The following is a 20,710-nucleotide window of genomic DNA, read 5'->3' as shown; positions in this document are numbered from 1 at the left end:
CAAAGCAGGTCTCGTGATTGCTAATGCTTTGGTCTCAACCTGGAATGCCGAGTGCCAGTTCCTTCTAGTCAAATCCTGTATATCTTTCCAGGCCCTCTCAAATCCCACCTTCTCTGCTCACACCCAGATATGGCTTCTCTTGCTTCTAAATCCCTATGCCATGTTTGTCACTTGACATTTAAAGATCCACTATTTAGTATTGTTACTTAACCTTACTCATATCTACAGAGTCCTTGTAAGCTCCTGAAACTTAGGAATAGTCTTCCATGACTTTGGCATCACCCAGCGTACCTAGCACAGTGATGAGCACATAAGGTACTCAATGAATGAATGAATGAATGAATGAATGAATGAACGAATGAGGCACTAGCGCCCCTACAGAGCTCCTTTAGTAATTCCCTAATATCTGTGAAGCTGATAAGGAAAAGGTCTTCTTTCCCTACAAGATTTCTGCTACTTGCCTCCAAAGACCTAAGATTCGAGATCGACAGCTCCTTCCCACTGGTCACTGCTTCTCACACCCCTTCCAATCCTGCCCCCTCTCCCACTACCACCACCTTCTATTGTTTCTTCTGTCTTCTGGTTGTCAGCCAGGATGAGAAAATGGCCTAGCTGTCCTCAGAGACTTACGCCAGCCTGGACTGCTCTGTGGTGCCATGAAGGGCCAGGACTTTTGTTTACAGCTGGGACCATGGCGAGGTGGTGAGCACAGCTGACAGCCCCACTCTGGAGCAAACATCAATCTTCCTCTGTCCTCTTAGCCAAGTTTCACAGACCAGCTCTATTGAAAACTGGCTGCACCCGCCTGGGTCTCACTGACATCCCACACACCACTCTGGCCTGGAAGCAGCTGGGTGAATCTCGGCTTTGTACCTTTTAGGCACTGCCCTTGCTCTCTTCTCTGACCCCAGCCTCTAATCATATTACCTCAACTTCAGGGCCTTGAAAGAACATGTACTCCCAGGCCCCCACACTCCAAACAATGTCCCACCTCTCCAACCAAATACTCTGACTCCCACCAGTGTACCAACACCCTCATTGGCTCAGTCGAAGTTGAAACACAACAACAGCAAAAAGAACCAAACCACCCAGTTTTCAGTGTGTACTTCTATGGAGTCTGCCAAGTTTCCAAGTTGAGCAGACAAGGTTCCAGGCCCTTGGACATTCACATGCATGTGTGATCTTTGCCTGCAGACAGCTTTCCCGCTTGTTTTAAAACCTGTAAATCAGATAGGGCCTAGAGCCTTTACAGAATATCCTTTGAAAGCCTAAGTAAGGTCCTCTTTGCACCAAAGTCTGTTTCTTGGCCTCCTCCTTTCCTAGCATCTTTGCCCTCTCCAGCACTCACCTGGGGTAAGAATGAAGCCCTATCTCTTGATCCCAGGTTCCCTTTGCCTGTGTTTCTCTGCCTACTGGCTAACAGTTTTGACCAATTAGCTGAGGCCCATTTCCTGGTTTTCACCCTCTCCGCATTTCCAAAGGTCCATGGGAGATGATTCACTCCTCTCATTTGCAGTGGCTCTTTATAGCAACATGTTTTCAGGGATCTGGCAAAGAGGGACTTCAGGCCAGAGGAGACTCCCCTTCTAAAAGACCTTCTCAGGACTTCCAGCAGAGAGGTATTTTCAATCTAAAATAACCCCCTCCCCATTTTTTACATGGTGTCTTCCTACTAAAGGTTGTAATCCAATTATTACCTCAGTCATGTCTGACTCTTTGCAAACCTGTGAAAGGTAGCCCACCAGGCTCCTCTGTCCATGGGATTTCCCAGGCAAGAATACTGAAGTGGGTTGCCATTCCCTTCTCCAGTGGATCTTCCTGACCCAGGGATTGAATCAACATCTCCTGCATTGCAGGCAGATTCTTTACCACTGCACCATTGGAGAAGCCTATTATCCAAGCCCTTGGTTAACAGAAAAGAATCCCACATGTATTCTCCTTCCCAGGGCTGACAGAGCACTTTTTAATGTTTTCTTTTTCTTTTAAACTGTTTTATTGTAGAAACTGTCCCAAAAAATACCCAAAAGTAGTCTTTAAAATAACAGCTGAACTTTTCAAAAGGTATAGCTTTTATCATTCCCACTAAAATGAGGACTGTGGGTGCAGGTTATAAGCATGAACATAGTTATATTTGAAAAAGGACTCAAAGCATCCTCTCGAGTCAATGCTTGGATCATAGGACTCAGCATACATTGGTGGAAATCAGTCCTCATCTCTGTTGGTTGATGTGTACCACAGATAGGTTGACACGATCATTCCAACTGAAGTGTGTGGTTCACAAAAGCACACATTTTGGTGAATCACATGCTAAACTGTTGACTCAGGAAGGGGAAACCAAGAGATTATGGTGCAAGTCTGGCATCCGAAGGTCACTCAAGGACTACATTGATTAGATGCAAGTTCTCAGTCATTTACAGTAACCTCTTTCCGCCACATTGATGTGTTAGTTGAAGCAGAGGGGGTGTTGATTATAGGAGAGGAGAGGTATTAGAAGAGAATAGATAACCCCAAAAAGGATAAAACTTTCCTATGACTAGCTCCATCATTGGCCCTGTCTGTCATGGGCTAGCAAACTAGACTGATCCAGACTAATTTGCCGAACTGGTTTTATGAAATCCCTGTGGAACAAGGTAGGTATAAATAGATAGAAAAAACATTGTTATTAAAGAAACACCATTTTGCTTAGCCTTGAAATATTAGGGGTTTTTTTAACCTTTAAATTAACCAATCATTCTTAAAACAACAACAACAACAACACCCAGTAAGCCCCATGTGCTTAGCCACTCAATTGTGTCCAACCTCTTCCAACCCCATGGACTGTAGCCCGCCAGGCTCCTCTGTCCATGGGAATCCTCCAGGGAAGAATACTGGAGTTGGTTGCCATGCCCTCCTCCAAGGGATCTTCCCAACCCAGGGCTTGAAGCCAGGTCTTCCACATTGCAGGTGAATTCTTTACCATCTGAGCCACCAGAACCCACTAAGCTAGTGAGAACCAAATGAAAAAATACCAAATTAACCTTAGAATGGAGCAATTTCATCTACTACCCAGAAGCCATGGGAAGATACTGGTGTCCCTCTTTATATTCCAGAAGAGACTGACCACTACCTTCCAGACCTAGGAAGAGACCTAGGTTCTTCCAGACCTAGGCTAAGAGATTAGCCAAGGGGTAAGACAAGGAAGGCCAACAGATTCCTTTGGGCAGGGCAGGTCCCACCCTGCACAAGGGTACCCAACTGAGAGGGAGAAAATGGAGGCTGAAATTCATTCTTCAACTGCCCTAGTGGCCTCCAACATCCCTGAGAAGGAAAAACATTTTTCTAATTGTTCCTCTAGTGTGGCTACTTCTCTGCAATTTGTCTGCCCCCAGGCGGTGCATGTTTCTAATTAGCACAAAGGCATCATATGAGCAAATAGTAGCCTTAAAAATTAACTTAGAGATCTTAGAGCCATCAGGTGTTGTGAAGGCTGCAACCATAAATAACCTTTGTCTGGCCTTGGGCCTTGAAACCAAACATTGACTGAAGCTATCTTTCCCTTCCTGTTAACGCAGATTGTGAAGACAGTAATTCAGCTGTAAAATGAAAAGGAAGAAGAGTAACTCACACTTGCTGAAAATCTGAAAATCTATTAAGTCAGGAATCTGCTGAAGCTTCATCCCACTAGTAAGTGGAAGGGGCAGGAGACAATTAACCTTTGAGTGGGTACCATGACTTAACAGGAAAAAACACGGGTTTTGGAGTCACAAGAAACAACTCTGAATCTTTGCCCTGCTGTTTACTAGTTGGCAACTTGAAGTGAATATTTAACTTCTCTGGGCTTCAGTGAGGAGTCACAAAGATAATAGATGTAAAGAGCTGAGCATAGTGCTGCCTGGCACATATAAGGCATTCAGCTCCTATGTCTTTTTCTGCTACCACCTTGACTCCAAAGTTAATTCACATTATTCACATCATTGGCCTTTAGGACCTCATTCAATAGAGCATAAGGATGAGTCTGTGCTGTGCTGCTGTGCTCAGTCATGTCTGACTCTTTGTGACCCCAGGGGCTGTAGTCCACTAGGCTCTTCCATCCATGGGATTTCCCAGGCAAGAATACATGGAGTGGGTTGCCATTTCCTCTGCTTCCAGACTCAGGTATCTTCCAGACTCAGGGATCAAACCAACATCTCCTGCAATGTCAGGCAGATTCTTTACCACTGAGCCACCTGGGAAGCCCCCAAGAATGGGTCTACCAGACAGAATATTGAAATGAGAGTCAGGAGACATTGGTCCCAATGCCAGACACATCCCTTGATGTGCATTGGGTAAGTTACTCCCCTCTCCTGATCCCATCAATAAAACAAGAGAATACATCTAGCTCTGCTGCTGAAAGGCAAGAGCAGAGGAAATTACTTTTCTTGAGCACCTGCCATGATATACACGCCAAGTTAGGCCCTTTTGCATACCTTATATACATATGCTAAATCAGCACTGTCCCATAAAACTTTCTGATGTTGGGAATGTTCTGTATCTGACAATATCTAATTTGGTACTAACATTAGCCATAAGTATCTACTGAGCCCTTGAAATGTGGATAGTGCAACTGAGGAACTAAATTTTTTATTTTATTTAAATTTAACTAATTCAAATTTAAATACCCATGTATTTAGACAGTGGTTACTGTATTAGATACTGCAGCCCTAAGATAATGAAGCAGGAATATTTGTTCCCATTTACTATATGTTGAAACTGGGGCTTAGAAAAATTTAAGAATTTGCTGAAAGTAACATAAATAGTAAATAAACCAGATTCAAAACCAAGCAGTAGAAAGTTTAGCAGCTTAGTACTGTCAGATACACTAGAAATTACCTAGGCTCCACTACTCACAAGTTATATAACCAAAGAGAAATAATTATAGTCTCTAGAACTCACTTTCATCATTTATAAAATATGGATAATCATCACCTAATTTATAGGCTTATTGTTGAGATTAATAGGTTAGAGCTACATAGAGTGTGGCTTTCAGCAACTGTGTTTCTTCACCACCCTTTTACCTCAGCTCCACACAGAAGAGGTTTAGACATAAACTAAAAAAAGATAACTGTAAGGTAGAGGGGCATTTGGGAAACATAAAAGCAAGAAAGGAAACACTTATGAGCTTTCATATGTTATCTTTTATAGAATGGAGTTGAGGGAAGGTATGAAATCATCAAACTACTTCCACCTATTTGGTTTGCTTCCCTGCCCTATTCTTGATATTCCAGTCAATGTTAGCCAAGGCAGGGAACAAAGTATATATAATGTATTTTGAGGCCCAGAAAGACAAGATAATGCAGCTGAACAACACAGTACTGTCAAGGGCATGGGCTCAAAGGGCAGGTAAAGTTCAATCCTGGTTACCAAACTTTTGTATGCATAAAATAATAGACACCACTTCACAACAGTCTTTCATCTGTGAAACGGGACAGATAACATGCAGGGTGTCTCAATAAAAGATATACGTTTATTATTTTGCTTTACATTCCGTAGCACCCTCTAGTGGAATGTACAAAAATAAGCATTATATTTCTGCCCTCCAAAGCACACTTCTAAGTGTGCATTGGAATCACCAGAACAGTTTGTTATAACACAGACAGCCAAACCCTACCAACTACTAGAATTTCTGATTAGTTTGGAGGTGAGAATCTAAATTTCTGACAATTCCCCAACAGGTGATGCTATTGGTGTGTCTGGAAAACACTTTGAGAACCTCTGCTCTAAATCCCGCCCCTCCCCAATGCATGCACATGTGTGCCCAAAAACACACATATGCACACACGCACAAACGTACAGAATCTATAACTGAAATAAGTATAACTTGTGCTGTTTGATTTTATTAATATGCCTCTAACAAGGATTTTGTGAAGAATTAAAGGATATCATGTGATATATGACACATCTAAAATATAGAAAGCATGCAAAAAAACTGAGGATCACAGAACATAAATCCCAGGTTCTCAGAACTAGTAACTGGTGGAATCGGGTTTAAAATTAGGCCTCTAATTAGGCCTCTAAACTCCAAAAACATAATAAAGTTTAACAGTACTACTACAGAAGACAGGGTGAAAACACACAGATCTAATCATAATTTCAAAAGTAAAAGAAGATCAGTTTTCAATTCCAGGATCCAAGTACAGTAAAGACAAATGTCTGTACTGACTAGACAACCACCTGTGTTTTCCTTGCAGCAGGGCAGGGGTCGGGGTGAGGTGGTAAATCGGGGCAGGTGGCGGCATTTGAAAAGATTCTAACCCCACAGGAAGGGTTAGAATTTTCGTATCTTCATCGGCAACAGTGCCTGGGGTCATTCATCAATTCTAACTGTCTCACCCCAAAAACAGGCAAGAAGAAAGAGATGGGAGGGGGGAATTTTTTTTGAGGAGGAAAGAAGTAAAGAAAGGAGGTAAAACATTTGAATAGAGCCCTACCTGGTAGGGCTATTAAGAAGTTAATTTGATTTTTCTAGAGAAATGAAATATATATATGATCTTTATAGATTGGAAAGTTCAGCGAATCAGAAGAAAAAAAAAAAAAAAAGGATTGGGGAAATCCCATAATTCCAGGGACCAAACAACCAATCCTTTGCTGGAATTTGGCGGCATCTAGTGGCAAACTCAAAAGGTATAAACCTCACACGGAGAACTTTCTGGAAAATTAAAGTGAGTGCATACTTGTGTTAAGAGCACTCTGCCTGGAAATCAGAACAAGCAGGTAAGAGAGCCTCAGCCCCCACAGAAATTCGGAGTCCCTAGTGGAGGGGAAGTCTGTCGTATACAGATATTCTCAGCAAAAAATTGTGCCAGAATTGGACGCAACTTGGGGGTGGGGGAGGGACGGGGGAAGGAGCCAGGGTTGGGGGAAGAAAGCTATAAGGGAACAGCAAAGCTGCTTTTTGGAACTGCTAATAAGCGAATGGGGGATTTGGTTGTTAACTGCTGCTGGGCGTCGGCTTAGAACGGGATTTTTGATTCAGAGATAGACGTGGGAAGAAAGTGTATTTTTAGGGTTTAAAATTAAATCGATAGGAGAGACTGAAGTATTTCTAGCGAAAACCTTTTATCTCAGTGATGGTCGCCATGACTTAATTGCTTAATTTTCCTTTTCATAAGAATAATTTTCAAACATAAAGTAGAAAAAGGATCCGCAGAGAACGCGCACGCGCGCACACACACACGCGCACGCACCCGCCCCAGAACACACACCAGCCCCGACGCTAGGGGCGCACGCCTGCGCACACCAGCCACCTCCAGCGCCACGAGGCCTGGCGTTCGCGCACACACCAACGCCAAGGCCACGCGGGCTCGCTTGCGCACAGGAGCCCTGACACCGCGCGCCCTCAGTACTCTTCATCCCCAACTCGCACACCCATCAAAACCCCCAGTCAGCTTTTATTCTTTTATATTTTTTTTTCTCCAGGAGTTGCGCAAGAGGTTCGGGGGCGTGGCCGCAGATTTGAGCTAGCGCTTCCCCACTCGCGGGGACCTTAGCTCATTTCCGCCCATCCTGTTTCCGCAGGCCACGTAGGCACTTCCTTTCCCAGTGAGTGGGGGGGGGGGGGGGGAACCCACAATGCCTCCCTGCAGGAAAAAAAAAAAAAAAAGAAAGAAACCTCTGGGCAGGGGAACTCTGGGTCGTGAAAGTGGGCCACGTGAACACTCTGCCCTATAGACTTATGACCCAACCGCTGTCGCGCTTTTGGAGGGCGGGCTAAAAACTTAAGAGGGCGAACGTCATTGGCCAGAGCCCTCACTAAAGGAGGAAGGTGATTGGTTTCCTTCAAGCCTTAACGGTGAAGAAGCAGGTTGCTAGCACCCGCCTTTACTGCGGCGGAGTGTCATTACTGACGTGGTGAGCTTCATCCAATCATTTGGTTATAGAACATTCTAAAACTTAGATGAGACGATTGTGATTGGCTGGAGGGCATAAGCCCGCCTCCAGGGTGACGTGTCTGCCTATGGATATCAGTTGCCAGAGAAACCTGGCTTTACTATGGCGGTTGGAGAGACGGCAGTGATCACACGTCGTCTGTTGGAAAGAACTGGATCCTCGTTTCAGGTTTCGGGGTGGGGGTGGGGAGAAAGGGTTGACGATTTCCTCTTATCGTCGTGTATACAGACAAGATTAATTAATGGCTTTACGATCGGGCAGAACTAGATTCGAATTCCTACTCGCCAACGCCCAGCTTGGGCTGGCTGTTCTTTCTGTGTCTCGGTTTCCATGTTTGTAAAATGGTGATAATAATAGTATCTGCCTCAGAGACTTGTGCCTCAGAGGCGTGTGCTGTATATTAGAGCGTATAATATACGACTGCTAGGTAATGTAATACGTATAATAACTTAATACGCAGCGTGGTTCCAGAAGATGTTAGCTATTACTGTGGAGAGAAAAACCCGCGTAATAAACTGAGAAGAAACGTAAAATTATGTAAAGTCGTTCCTCACAGTGCTTTTCCTATCACCTCCTTCCGTAAAAGAAATCGAGATACAAAAAAGACGTATCAGTCTTTACCAATGAAATAATTTATTTGGCAATTACCTCAAGATAGCGGGGATTGGAATTTTCCGTATTGAAAAGTTAAAAAAAAAAAAAAAAGCGCGGGGGTGGGGAGAAACGGAGAACGAGGAATGAGAGCTAGCTGGAGATGAACCACATGCGATGAGTAGGCCTTATTTGAATCCTGATTCGGGGACACCAACTATAAAAAAAAATAAAGATGCATCAGGAAATTTTAAAGACGGATTCGATATTTGATTTTTCTTAAGGAATTAATGACGATGTTTTAGACGCTGTAATGATATTGTGGTTATGTTTTCAAATTGCTTGTAGCTTATAGAAATAACATATGAAAATACGAATTAAAGAGTAAAAGCTTTCAGGCTGGCTTCAAAATACCTTGATGTCTAGGATTTGCTTCAGAATTAGCTCAGCGGTAAGGGGAAGTGGCGAGGGGCATAAATAAAACAAAATTGGCACTAAATTAATCATTTAAGCTGAGTGATGAGTGTATGGGATTCCTTGTGTTGTTCTGTCTTCCTTGGTATATGTTTGAATTTTTCCATAATAAAATACAGAAAGTCAGCTATTCAGTGCTCTAGAGAAAAACAAGAGTGGGGGGGGGGCGAGCAGTGGGTGGGGTTACAGATAAAACAAGATGGCCTTCAGTTGGTAATTGTTGAAGCTGGATGATAGATTCGCAAAGGTTTATATTATTTCCCTACATTTTTATCCATTTGAAATTATCCTTAATAAAACTTAGAAAAAAGCAAAAACAGATTATCAGAAATCATGGTAAATGTACAATAAGGTATATTTGAAAATGTAGCCACAAGAAAGGGGAAAAAACTTACATGTTTTTTATCAGCTTTGGTGTCCTTTGTGTATGTTAAAATGCATTGATGGAAAACAAAACGTTCATCTCATATCTTTATTTTATGTCCTTTGCTGTCCCCTTGTTTGACCTCCTAGACTACCATCAGAAAAACTAAGTTTGCTGTGTAGTGAGGATCAGCTCTGATCCTGATTGCAGAACATCCCTCATTACAGAATCTTGGGTAAGTGCCTCCCTTCTCCTGGTCTCAGTTCTCAAACAAGATAATTCCACATAACCTTCCTAACTGTCTAGGAATATTTTGAGGATTAATAAGGGCCTGTCGAGGAAAGCACTCTACATTCTAAGAATGGAAGGATGGAGCTAAGTCCGTCTGTGCTTTCAGTATAGAAAGTGCCTAAACATCAGTGGGCCCTGTAATCTTATATTCCTTGGTAAAGGATACTTTCTAATTGATCCCCTACAGTTAGAGCCATGCATCTATATATTTTTTTAAGTTGGTGGCATTTCATATGCAGCATAATTTAGTGGTCAAGAGCAAATACTGCCTGAATTTAAATCCTGGTTCTGCCACTTACTGTAGGATCCTGGGCAGAATACTTACTCACTTTGTCTGTAAAGTTCCTCATCTGTAAAATAAAGATAATAATGGTTCCTACTTCATTGTATTATTGAGGAAATTACATGTAAATTGTTTGGCACATATAAGTAGTTGATTTAATTAATCATTGTGACTATTAGTCCCTCTGGTACATCCTATTTTACACACTTGTCCATGTGCACACATGCACACACGTGCTAATAAAAGCAATAGATACCTTTTTGGAGTTGTTAATAATAATAATAATACTGTTGGTTTCTCTCCTGATTTTCCAGAAGCAGCGGTTACTACTAGAACTGAATTCTGAAATTATAACTTCTGACTTATCCTAACACTCTAGAAAGGTATTGAGTATGTTGATCACACTTACTTATAAGGGAATTTCTAAGAACTGTAATTTTAACTAGCAAATCAAAACCATATTCAGTCTTCTAACAGGTTTTATATTATTCCTCTTTTGTCTCAGACTCAAAAAATAATGTTTTTTGAAATGTTCCAAGATCCAGAATTGATATAAATGTAACTGACGTGGTGTATATGCATTTAAAGATTTATTCCAACAAACCATTGGATTTGTTCACATTCATTTCTGACACAGTCATACACAAAAATGTCAGTAAATGGAGTCTGTATTCCTTAATAGCCCATCATTTGCATGAGGAGATGAAAGAAGGTTTTTCAGTCTCTTGACAGCTTTATTTTCCCATGGAGTCACTATATTTTCCTTTCTACTTTTTTTTTTCCCTTCTGAAAGCTAAGTTGCAGAGGAGGGCACACTGCCCTGGTGGGAAAGATGCAATAGATTGGAAGGGGGAGGGCACAGAACCCCTTATGGGAGGCTATTTGGAGAATGATTAAAGGTTAAAGAGAGAGAGGTGGACTGTTAGGCCAGTAGCAGCCCAGAGAATGCAAGGGTCAAGGTAACCTGAAGGAGCCTCAAGGAGGAAAAGGACCTTGACCTGGGCCTCTGAGGATGGACAGAATCTATAAGGGGAGAAGGAAAGCAGTCCCAATGGTATGCATACAAAGTATATGATATACAATGCTTAAGTCCAACTGTATGTTAGAACCATGAATAAGAATAGATCAGAAAGTCAGGATTTTAAATATGCATATTTTAGTGTAAATCTTCAGTCACTTAATTGATATGTGAATCAGTCTCATAATGTAAAAAGCTAAAATATTACAGAGTAGGCCCAGGTTTCCTTTCTCACGCCCCCATTTCTCTTACTCTCCCTAGAGTTAACCACTATATTATCAGTTCTATTTCCTTCTAGATCTCTAAATTATATACCTGTTTAAAAATGTATATGGATATATATATATATATATAAAATATTGTTTGGTGTTTTCTTTTACATAAATATGATATCATATTATAGATATTGTTTTACAACTTGCCTGGGATGTCTTCATGTCCATTATAGAGTTGTTTGATTCCATTCACAGTGGCATTCCTTTAACTAGTATGATAGTCCATATAAAGGGTAAACCATGTTTTGTTTTGCCAAATCACTATTGATAGTCCTCCAGGTTGACTCCAGTGGTTTTCTGTTTCATTTATACTGCACCAAACATCCTTGGAACCCCTGTACAAGTGTTAATTCCAGGGCAATATTTATGTCTTTAAATTATGATGATTAAACCAGTGTTGATACTGGGAGAAGAGACATCATTATGACAGACTAGATGACCTAGAAACAGTGCTACCTTTAAAAATGGAATAATCAAAAATCATTGGAAACTACCTTTAAAGACCTGTATAATTTAGAATGTTATAAATCAATTCAAATCAGTGGGGAAAGGATAGGCTCTATTAATTAGAAAAAATTAGGCATAATATTTGGAAGAAACTATAAAATACTGAGAGATAATACAGGAAGTCATTTAGAATATTGATTTGGGAGTATTTTCCCCAGGCATGACATGCCAGAGTTCACAAAGGGAAAAGTTGACACATTTGTGTTTTTATATACACACAGTGACCCACTTAGAAGAAGAATGACAGTTTGGAAAAAATATTACTAACATACAAAAAAACCTAGTGTTTAATTATTAGAAGTCAATAAAAGGCAAAACAACATATTAGAAATGGGGACAAAATATATGAGACAGATATGTACAAATATCTGAACATATGCTCAATATCACACAAATTCAAATAAAAATATCTTCCTACATATTAGATTCCTCCCCCTCTTTTTTTTTCCAAGAAGATGTTTATCCAGTGTTGCTGAAGTTGTGGGTGAATAAACTTAACATTTTTGCTGGGAGTACAAATTAAAACAGTTCTTCACAAGTTATATTTACCTCTTAAGTCATCAAAGTTGTAAATAAGCAAATCCTTTGAGCAATTGAGAATGCCCTTCTGAATACTTAGTTAATATGCTAATATATCTGTACACTGATATCTATTAACATTTCTGTAATGATGAAGTGTTGGAAACAGCCTAAATGTTACATTTATATGGGACTGGCTAAATTATACTATGTGGAGATTGTAGAATAATGTGGATGTTAAAAAGAATGAGCTAAGTATGTGGCCATAGATGCCTGTGATTAAGTGAGAAAACGTGAGGGGCAATATGTGTCTCACCTTTGTCAAGACAAAGTGAATCCATGATACATGATCCCAGTATGTATGTAACAGACACATTTAGTTTCAAAAGTAGGTTTCTGTGTAAATGTGTACATAAAAAGATTTGAAGACATATTCTGAGATTGGGGAAGGGGGATGGTAAGAGGATGCCCATATCTTTATATATTTTGGTGTTTATAATTATGTAATAGTTTTACTCAAATGCTACCACAAAATTAATTACTTGGGAATATGGATTTTCAGCTCACAACTTAAATAGTTTTTGGGTGGGTTGAGGAATTAATATATTAAAAAATCCATTAAAATGTCATCGATTTTTAAGCTTAATGGAAAAACCACATATTTTATCATATACATCTTTAAAATCTCATAGACACTATAAACTGGGGGAAATATTTGCCCAGATGTGACAAATGATAAGCAACTGTAAAAAACTCTTTTAAGAACCAACTCAAAATGAATAGATGACATGTAAAATATAACTGGCCAGGAAACACATTTTTTAAAATACCAAGACAGCTAATAAAAGAAATACAAGCACCTATTTTCCTTATCAGGTTACAGTGCAGACCAGAGTTGTGAGATTGAAAATTGGTACAATTTGTGAGGGAAGTAGTTTGGCAGCCTATTACCTTTTAACCTACTAAATCCACATCTGGGGGCAAAAAATCCTTTAATTACAGGATAAATTGAGGAGGAGGATCACTTTCCAGAAAGAGGGTGGTTAAATAAAGTATGCCCATTTGGTTTAATCTCATACAGCTCTGAAGATGTATGCGTATTCCAGCCTTACTTACATGGGGAAATGATCCGTCAAAATAGCAAGGTTTTAAATATCTAAGATTTGATACCAAGAAGAGGTTACCTTAAAGTATTTACACAGAAATGGAAGATGGAAAACTAAGGCAAACATACAAACATGTTTTCTCTGGCATACCCTAGAACTGACATGTAGGGAACAAGTGGGAAAATATTTGATGACCGTCATTCTTAATTTGTGCTTCCATTTTCCCCATGTGTTGAATCACCTCCTCACTGATTCACTAATGTATACCCAGAAGGGACCTAAGTGCTGCTGCAGAAAGTGAGAGATACATATTACACAAAGCTTATGGCAAGTGGAGATAAGTAGTGTAGTTCCATAAGCAGAACAGGTGAAACATTTAAGTAAATATTAAGTCGTGGAGTACTGACAGCTCATATGGTATCAGAGATGGGGCTAGAGTAGTTAGGAAATTTAATGGGACTTTTCCTGGTAGTTAGATGAGGTAGATGAAGGGAGGAAGCATGATGCAAGTAACAAGTCGGTACACCAAGCCAATAAACAAAATTAAACTCAGAAACTGGCAGATTCAGTTTAAAACAGCTCAAAGCAATGTGTAGTGCTAACATTTTTTTTTCCTTTATTTTTTTTTTCAGTGGGTTTTGTCATACATTGATATGAATCAGCCATAGATTTATACGTATTCCCCATCCCAATCCCCCCTCCCACCTCCCTCTCCACCCAATTCCTCTGGGTCTTCCTGAGGAATGTCCACAGCACGTATGTCACCAAGCGATGGAGTGATGTAAACTTCTAGCAAGGGAGGTACAAAGTGCAGTGACCCTAATAATAAGTTTGTATTACAAGTAGGAGACAGACATCAAAAGGATGGTTTTTCCTCCCTTTGATATCTGGCTTCTGACTCCAGGTAGTAATAGTTACTTGATCTGTGGGATACTCAGATGAAAATAAAGGTGCTGAGGCCATTCTAAGAAAGCCTGCTTCCTTGGCTTTATTCAGTCTGAGCACAAACCTGGGTATTTTCCTGTCCGATGTCAGACATTTCATTCAACTTTGGACTTGATATGAATAATAGAATTTGTAGAGAATGATGAAACTCACCCACTTAATGAAAACCACATATAAATCCTTATGGTTTTCTTTGCATAAATAAATGTAATCAATGCCAAGAATATATAGGAGGTTCAGCAGTCATTCTTAGGTTCCTCAGTAAGGAATTGCTGATGACCAGTGTGACGTCCAAAAGACTTCTCTGCAGCCTTGCTCCACTTCTGTGTGTTTTACAGTCTGCTCGGCACTGGGCCATCTCACTTTTTATAGTTGGTATTTTAACTGTCCCCTTGTTTGTGGAAGCTCTGCCCATTATTTCTCAGGTTTTCTGGGTATCACCTCTGTTACTTAACTAAACTCATATATCCTCACATACTGTGTCCCCTTTGTCCCCGTTACAGTAAAATTTTTGTAAGAAACATTTTGTAAGCTTAGTTGCTTACAATGTAATATCATGAAACACTAACCACATCTCACCTTTCACAGGATGTGTCTATATATCCCTCTCAGCCAGAAGGTTCTGATTCCTACAGGGTCAGTGTCTGTATTCACAGATTTTGATGCTGAGGAGCACCTTTGCTCAGATTTCTGCTGAGAGCTTTGTGTTCTGTCAGAGGAAATCATATGCTTAGTGATAGCACCCAGGCCTCTTGCCAATAACTGACTTCCCTGATGCAGGGCTCTAGTTTTCTAGTGTTACTTACCTCATTTCCCCTTCAGGGATTCCCTGACACCTGCTCACATAATCTCAGGGGGTCTAGCAATTGGCAAAAGGGCTTTTTCTATGGGTTAAAATTGTGGTTACCAGAGAAACCTGGTTTCAGGCTTGTCCACTATCATATCTCGTTCTTTCCCAGAGGGTAGGTACTTTGGTTTTAATAGTCTGGTATTTATTCATCTAGATACTTTCTGATGTACTTTTATACACATCAGTTTAAAACACGGAAGTTGGACCTCACTGTTCATAAGAACTGTCTAAAACATGCTTATTTCTCCACTTGGGCTATTTCTGGGATCCTGTTGTACACATTATACATTATGCAACTTGCCTGTTTACCTAATAGTGTATAATTGAACATCATCCCACGTCAGTACATGAATCTGCTTAATTCATTTGAATGTTCTTCCGTGGTGTGCATACATCATACTTTGTATTGTCATTTCCCTATTGAAGAATATTTAGGTGTTTCCAGTTCTTCAGTATTCCAAATACCACTGCAGTGAACATCCTTGTATCCTTATAAACATATGCAGATACTCCTGCAAGGTACTGTGTTGGCTGTTCAGCCACATCGTATTTATGAAATTTTTACCTAGGGGTAATTCGCCACACTCCATAGATGAAAGAGGCCAAGAAAGCTTAACATATCTTGCCCAGAGCCTTACAACTCATAAATGACAGCCTAACTGAAGTAGAAGTATGTCTAACAGCAGAACCCATGTGTTTTCTCTGCTATCAGAATTATAAACCACATGTTTTTAAGTTAGATTATTTTTTCTTTTTCCTGGATTTCACAAAAGGTCATTGTTGATGCCTACTTTCCCTTTCTAGGTTGTGTCTCTCACCTCATCTCCACGACCATCCCAGAAGATCTATAAGATTCCATCTGGGAAAACACTAGGAGTTCTTGGCAGGGAAAGAAGAGGATTGCGTAAGTCAAGGACTTTGTTTAATCTGTCATTCAGTAAGAATCCCAGAACACTGTTGTTTTCATCTTTATCTCACTAACCCTCTCTGCTGCATTTTATAGTGTAAACCATCTTTTTCCATCTTGAAATTCTCAACTGTTTTGGATTCCAAAATAACATTGTCCTAATTCTCCTATGGCTGCTCTGACCATTTTTGCTTGTTTTTTTTTTTTTTTTTTATTCCTCTCTGCTCATCCCTTAAGTATCATCCTTTCTTAGGTTTGTCCAGAATTCTAGACTTGTTCAGTTCTTCCTCTATCCTCCATGAACGATTTCTATTCCTATCTATATGATGATTACACTCAGGTCTCCATTTCTGCTTCTGATCTCTCACCTAAGCATTAAAGTCACATGTTTAACTGCATACCTCACACTTACTAGGTCTATACCAAACTTCTTTCCTCTCCAGTCTGTTTCCTCCTCTTCTAGATGCAGTCTTATTCGGTGATAATACTATGACCTAATCACCCATTCTCAAAACCCTGGCAGTCATCACTGACTTTATCCCTCACCAATTATCACCTCCAACAAGCTATCACTGAAAGTAGCATTAGGTATCATTTCTTGCTTGCTCCAAAAATATCCTGTGTCTATAACTAACACTATACTAACCTTGTTGTTTCATAATCATCACTTTAGATATTTGAATCCCTAGTACCTAGCATAATACCTGTTCCAAAGTACATAAGCAGTAATATATGAAGACTAACTTGAATGAATGAATTGACTTGTTTCCTATTTTATTACTAATTCCAAACTAACCATTAAAAATTAGTGCTTTTACTAATTCATTAATTACCCAGACCTAAAATTGTAGGGCCACCTTTGACTCATCTCTCTCCTTCATTTACCAAGTTCTATATTCACTTTCTCTTGACTCTGTCATCAGCCTAGTTCAGGCCTACCTGGACTTAGACAAAAACCTTTGCTGGTATGCATTTTGCTTCCAGGCAGCTAAATTAATCTTTCTTGTTTCTTTTGTCTTGTCATTTTTCCTGTTCAGAAATAACTGAATTTCACCTCCACTGCCTTTTGTAGTTTAATTCATTCTTTCTCTGAAATTATATTCCTATCTTTTGAGTGACATCAAAAACCTAATTTATGGGCAGGTCTGATGAGTGATTGGGTAAGCTGAGTAGTGGGTGGGGGGTAGTGAGAATCAAAAAGCGAGCGAAGAGGTAGTAAGTCACTAACAATTAATTGGTTGGCCCTGAAATAGGATTTGAAATCCAGATTCCAAGAGAGTAGTGTGTGTTGTGCTCTAATAGGCCTTTAGGAAGCACACTGTGTTCAAGGTCTCCATAGAAAACAACCAAATAAAATGCTTTATGTATTACAGTGGTTGGAATAAAAACAGGGTTGAATGAGTTCCAGAAAGCAGGGTTCTCAAACTCGTGGACACCAATCTGCCGAAGAAGACAATTTCAAAAAACCAACTAGAAGCAACATGCAAAGAAGTAAAATGAGAGGGACATCTGGAAAGAAGACAGCTGGTCCCCAGCAGAAGAATCTGGAAGCAGCACTCCCAGGCAGATGGGGGGGTCGCTCTGCTGAGAACCCTCCATCAGGATCGGTGAGGAAGACCAGAAAGAACAAACAGAAGACCCCTGGGAACGGAGATGGTGGCAGCACCAGCGAAGCACCCCAGCCACCTCGGAAGAAAAGGGCCCGGGCAGACCCCACAGTTGAAAGTGAGGATGCTTTTAAGAATAGAATGGAAGTTAAGGTGAAGATTCCAGAAGAATTAAAACCATGGCTTGTTGAGGACTGGGACTTAGTCACCAGGCAGAAGCAACTTTTCCAACTCCCAGCCAAGAAAAACGTGGATACTATTTTGGAAGAATACGCCAACTGCAAAAGATCACAAGGCAATGTTGACAACAAGGAGTATGCAGTTAATGAGGTGGTGGGAGGGATAAAAGAGTATTTCAACGTGATGTTGGGCACCCAGCTGCTCTACAAATTTGAGAGGCCCCAGTATGCTGAAATTCTCTTGGCTCACCCTGATGCGCCAATGTCCCAGGTTTATGGGGCACCACACCTCCTGAGATTATTTGTAAGAATTGGGGCAATGTTGGCATACACACCCCTTGATGAGAAGAGCCTTGCATTATTGTTGGGCTATTTGCATGATTTCCTGAAATACCTGGCAAAAAATGCTGCGTCTCTGTTCACTGCCAGTGATTATAAAGTGGCTTCTGCTGAGTACCACCGCAAAGCCCTGTGAGGGTCTGCTGACCACTCACTGTTACGTCTGGTATCTGTAAACGCTCTTTTTGTTCTTAGTCTTTTTCTTGTATAATTGATACTCTTTAAAATCGTTAATGTATAACAGGGCTTATGTTTCAGTTTGTTTTCTGTTTTCTCCTAAACAGAAAATAAAAGGAGTGTAAGCTCCTTTTCTCATTTCAAAGTTGCTACCAGTGTATGCAGTAATTAGACAAAGAAGAAACATTCAGTAGAACATTTTATTGCCTAGTTGACAACATTGCTTGAATGCTGGTGGTTCTATCCCTTTGACACTACACGATTTTCTAATATGTGTTAATGCTACGTGAAAAATGCCCTGATTCCTAGTGCCAAAGGTTCAACTTAATGTATATACCCGAAAAACCCATGCATTTGTGCTTTTTTTTATGGTGCTTGAAGTAAAACAGCCCATCCTCTGCAAGTCCATCTATGTTGTTCCTTAGGCATTCATTCTATCTTTGCTCAAGTTGTTGAAGGATGGTGGTTTGTTTCATGGTTTTTGTATTTGAGTCTAATGCACGTTCTAACATGATAGAGGCAATGCATTATTGTGTAGCCATGGTTTTCCGGAGAGGTTGATATTTTAGGAATCGTATTTCAGATCTTAAATAAAATTTGTTTCTAAATTTCAAAGCAAGCAATTTGCAGTGTGTCTTTAATGTTACTGAGCCTGAGAAGTCAGCAGGCTCAGGAAAGATATAGGTGGTACTGAAGGAGAGAGTTTTGACTCCTAGTGAAAGAATTCCTTTTATTGTTGGGTGTAGCAGCTGGGAGTGCACCCTGCCAGGTCAGCTCCCCTTCTCTCCCCTCTGTGTGACTGCTCAGGGTGGAATTGCTTTCTACTGATGCTTATAAGAGCAACTTTAGTTCCTGAGGCCCCTTGTCGCTATGAGTTGGGCTGGTATAATAGGATATTTAACGGGTACTGCAACACTCCTTTAAAGTTAGGCAGAGCTTTGCTGTTTCCCACCAGAGGAAGCATGGGCAGCCATCTCCAGTATTAGACATACTTGTAGATTTGGGACCAAGGATGGCAGCTTTCCCAGCTCCAGCATTGATGCCATGTTCCCAAAGCTTTAATAATCCCTTGAACATAAGATTAGGAATCCTAGAGTTAGGGAGTCTATGGAGAAGAGGGACAGTGTTGGACACCTGTGATGATAAATCCATCTTTTGTGAAAATCCCCTAGTCAAACCAAGTTTTGCTTCACAACACTGTTACTTCTTTAGTGAAAAAAGTATTCTATGGTTACCACAGAAACGTTGGAAAATACACTAAGAACAAACAGAATAAGAATCACACAATCCTGGGTCTGTCAGGGTCTGAAGAGGAAATAAATGGGACCCAAAATGGATGATTTGAGGAGTTTAATAGAGAATTTTCCCCAAGTTGTCAGTCGAGGAGTCACCCACAGACTGGGTAACTTAAAAATTCTAAGCTCTGCTTAAAAGGAGGCCAGTCATATTAGACTAGGGCTCACCCTAATGATCTCATTTTAACTTAGTTACCTCTATAAAGACTCTTGTCTCCAAACAGCCACATTGTGAGATACTGTGAGGGGGTTGGGTCCGAAGTGGTGGTGGGTAGGAATTTAACGTGAGTTTGGAGGTAACTCAATTCAGTCTGTAACATGGTGTTACTACCTCTAACCATGAGGAGAGGAGAGAACAGGGTGAGGAGAGGGAGGAGGGAGTGGGGAAGGCTGGAATAGGAGCTGGGGAGAAGTAGGAGTTGGGGTGAGAGGAAGGAGCCAGGGGGAGGGGAAGGAGGAATTACTGGAATGGAATGGAATATGCAAGATGCAGTTAGCTCACAGAAACCTTGAGGAAGACAGAATCCAGGAAGGACGGGTTAAGTACCTGACCGCATTCTTCCCTCCGTTTTATCTACTGCTGGGTATTTCCCTTTGGCCACATTGGAAATCAAAGGGCAAAGATGACATTTGATATATCTATATTGGTAAGCTTGGGGGATACAGCAGAGAAGAAAAGTAGATTGGTGGGGGAAGGCAGATGAGATTTCTAGCACACACATACCTGAAACTAACCATCATTCATACTTTGCCATATATTCTTAGAATTACGATGTTCTCTTTGGGACCTAGGGCCTTAGCCAACTAGAGGAGTTCCTTAACAAGGACTTACATCCATTGAACAGGAAGCCTAGTATACAAGTAAACACATCATCTCTGTAGTATAAGAATAGTTGCTTAGTTTAGTTTATTATTTATAATACTGTTTAGTTGCTCAGTCGTGTCCTACTCTGACCCCATGGACTATAGCCCACCAGGCTCCTCTGTCCATGTGATTTAACAGGCAAGGATACTGGAGTGGGTAGCCATTTCCTTAGCTCACATGCTTGACCATGTTAGAAATATCACATTGCCTCTA

At 40.6% G+C, this 20,710-nt stretch overlaps 1 protein-coding gene across 4 annotated transcripts; it reads left to right on the top strand.

The window, feature by feature from the left end:
* The first annotated feature begins 6,613 nt into the window (after positions 1-6,613).
* Positions 6,614-18,952, top strand: MORF4L2 (mortality factor 4 like 2). Of its 4 annotated transcripts, none has more exons than XM_061137445.1 (5): positions 6,614-6,729; positions 9,484-9,569; positions 10,223-10,291; positions 15,933-16,032; positions 17,409-18,952. In XM_061137445.1, exon 5 carries the CDS (start codon positions 17,433-17,435, stop codon positions 18,294-18,296), a length of 864 nt encoding a protein of 287 aa, XP_060993428.1. In that variant the 5' UTR covers positions 6,614-6,729; positions 9,484-9,569; positions 10,223-10,291; positions 15,933-16,032; positions 17,409-17,432; the 3' UTR covers positions 18,297-18,952. The 4 variants fall into 4 exon arrangements, with proteins under 4 accessions (XP_060993428.1, XP_060993430.1, XP_060993427.1 ...); XM_061137444.1 differs by lacking the exon at positions 6,614-6,729 and adding an exon at positions 7,937-8,073; XM_061137447.1 differs by lacking the exon at positions 10,223-10,291.
* Positions 18,953-20,710: the final 1,758 nt, after the last annotated feature.

The sequence above is a fragment of the Dama dama genome, chromosome X (assembly GCF_033118175.1).
Source record: "Dama dama isolate Ldn47 chromosome X, ASM3311817v1, whole genome shotgun sequence".
Taxonomy (NCBI): Eukaryota; Metazoa; Chordata; class Mammalia; order Artiodactyla; family Cervidae; genus Dama; species Dama dama.
The sequence above is the reverse complement of the archived record's forward strand: the minus strand, read 5'-3'. Positions and strand labels throughout refer to the sequence as shown.

Bases quoted from the DNA above. Each gene is read 5' to 3' on its own strand.
- MORF4L2 (XM_061137447.1), top strand. From the start codon at position 17,433: ATGAGTTCCAGAAAGCAGGGTTCTCAAACTCGTGGACACCAATCTGCC.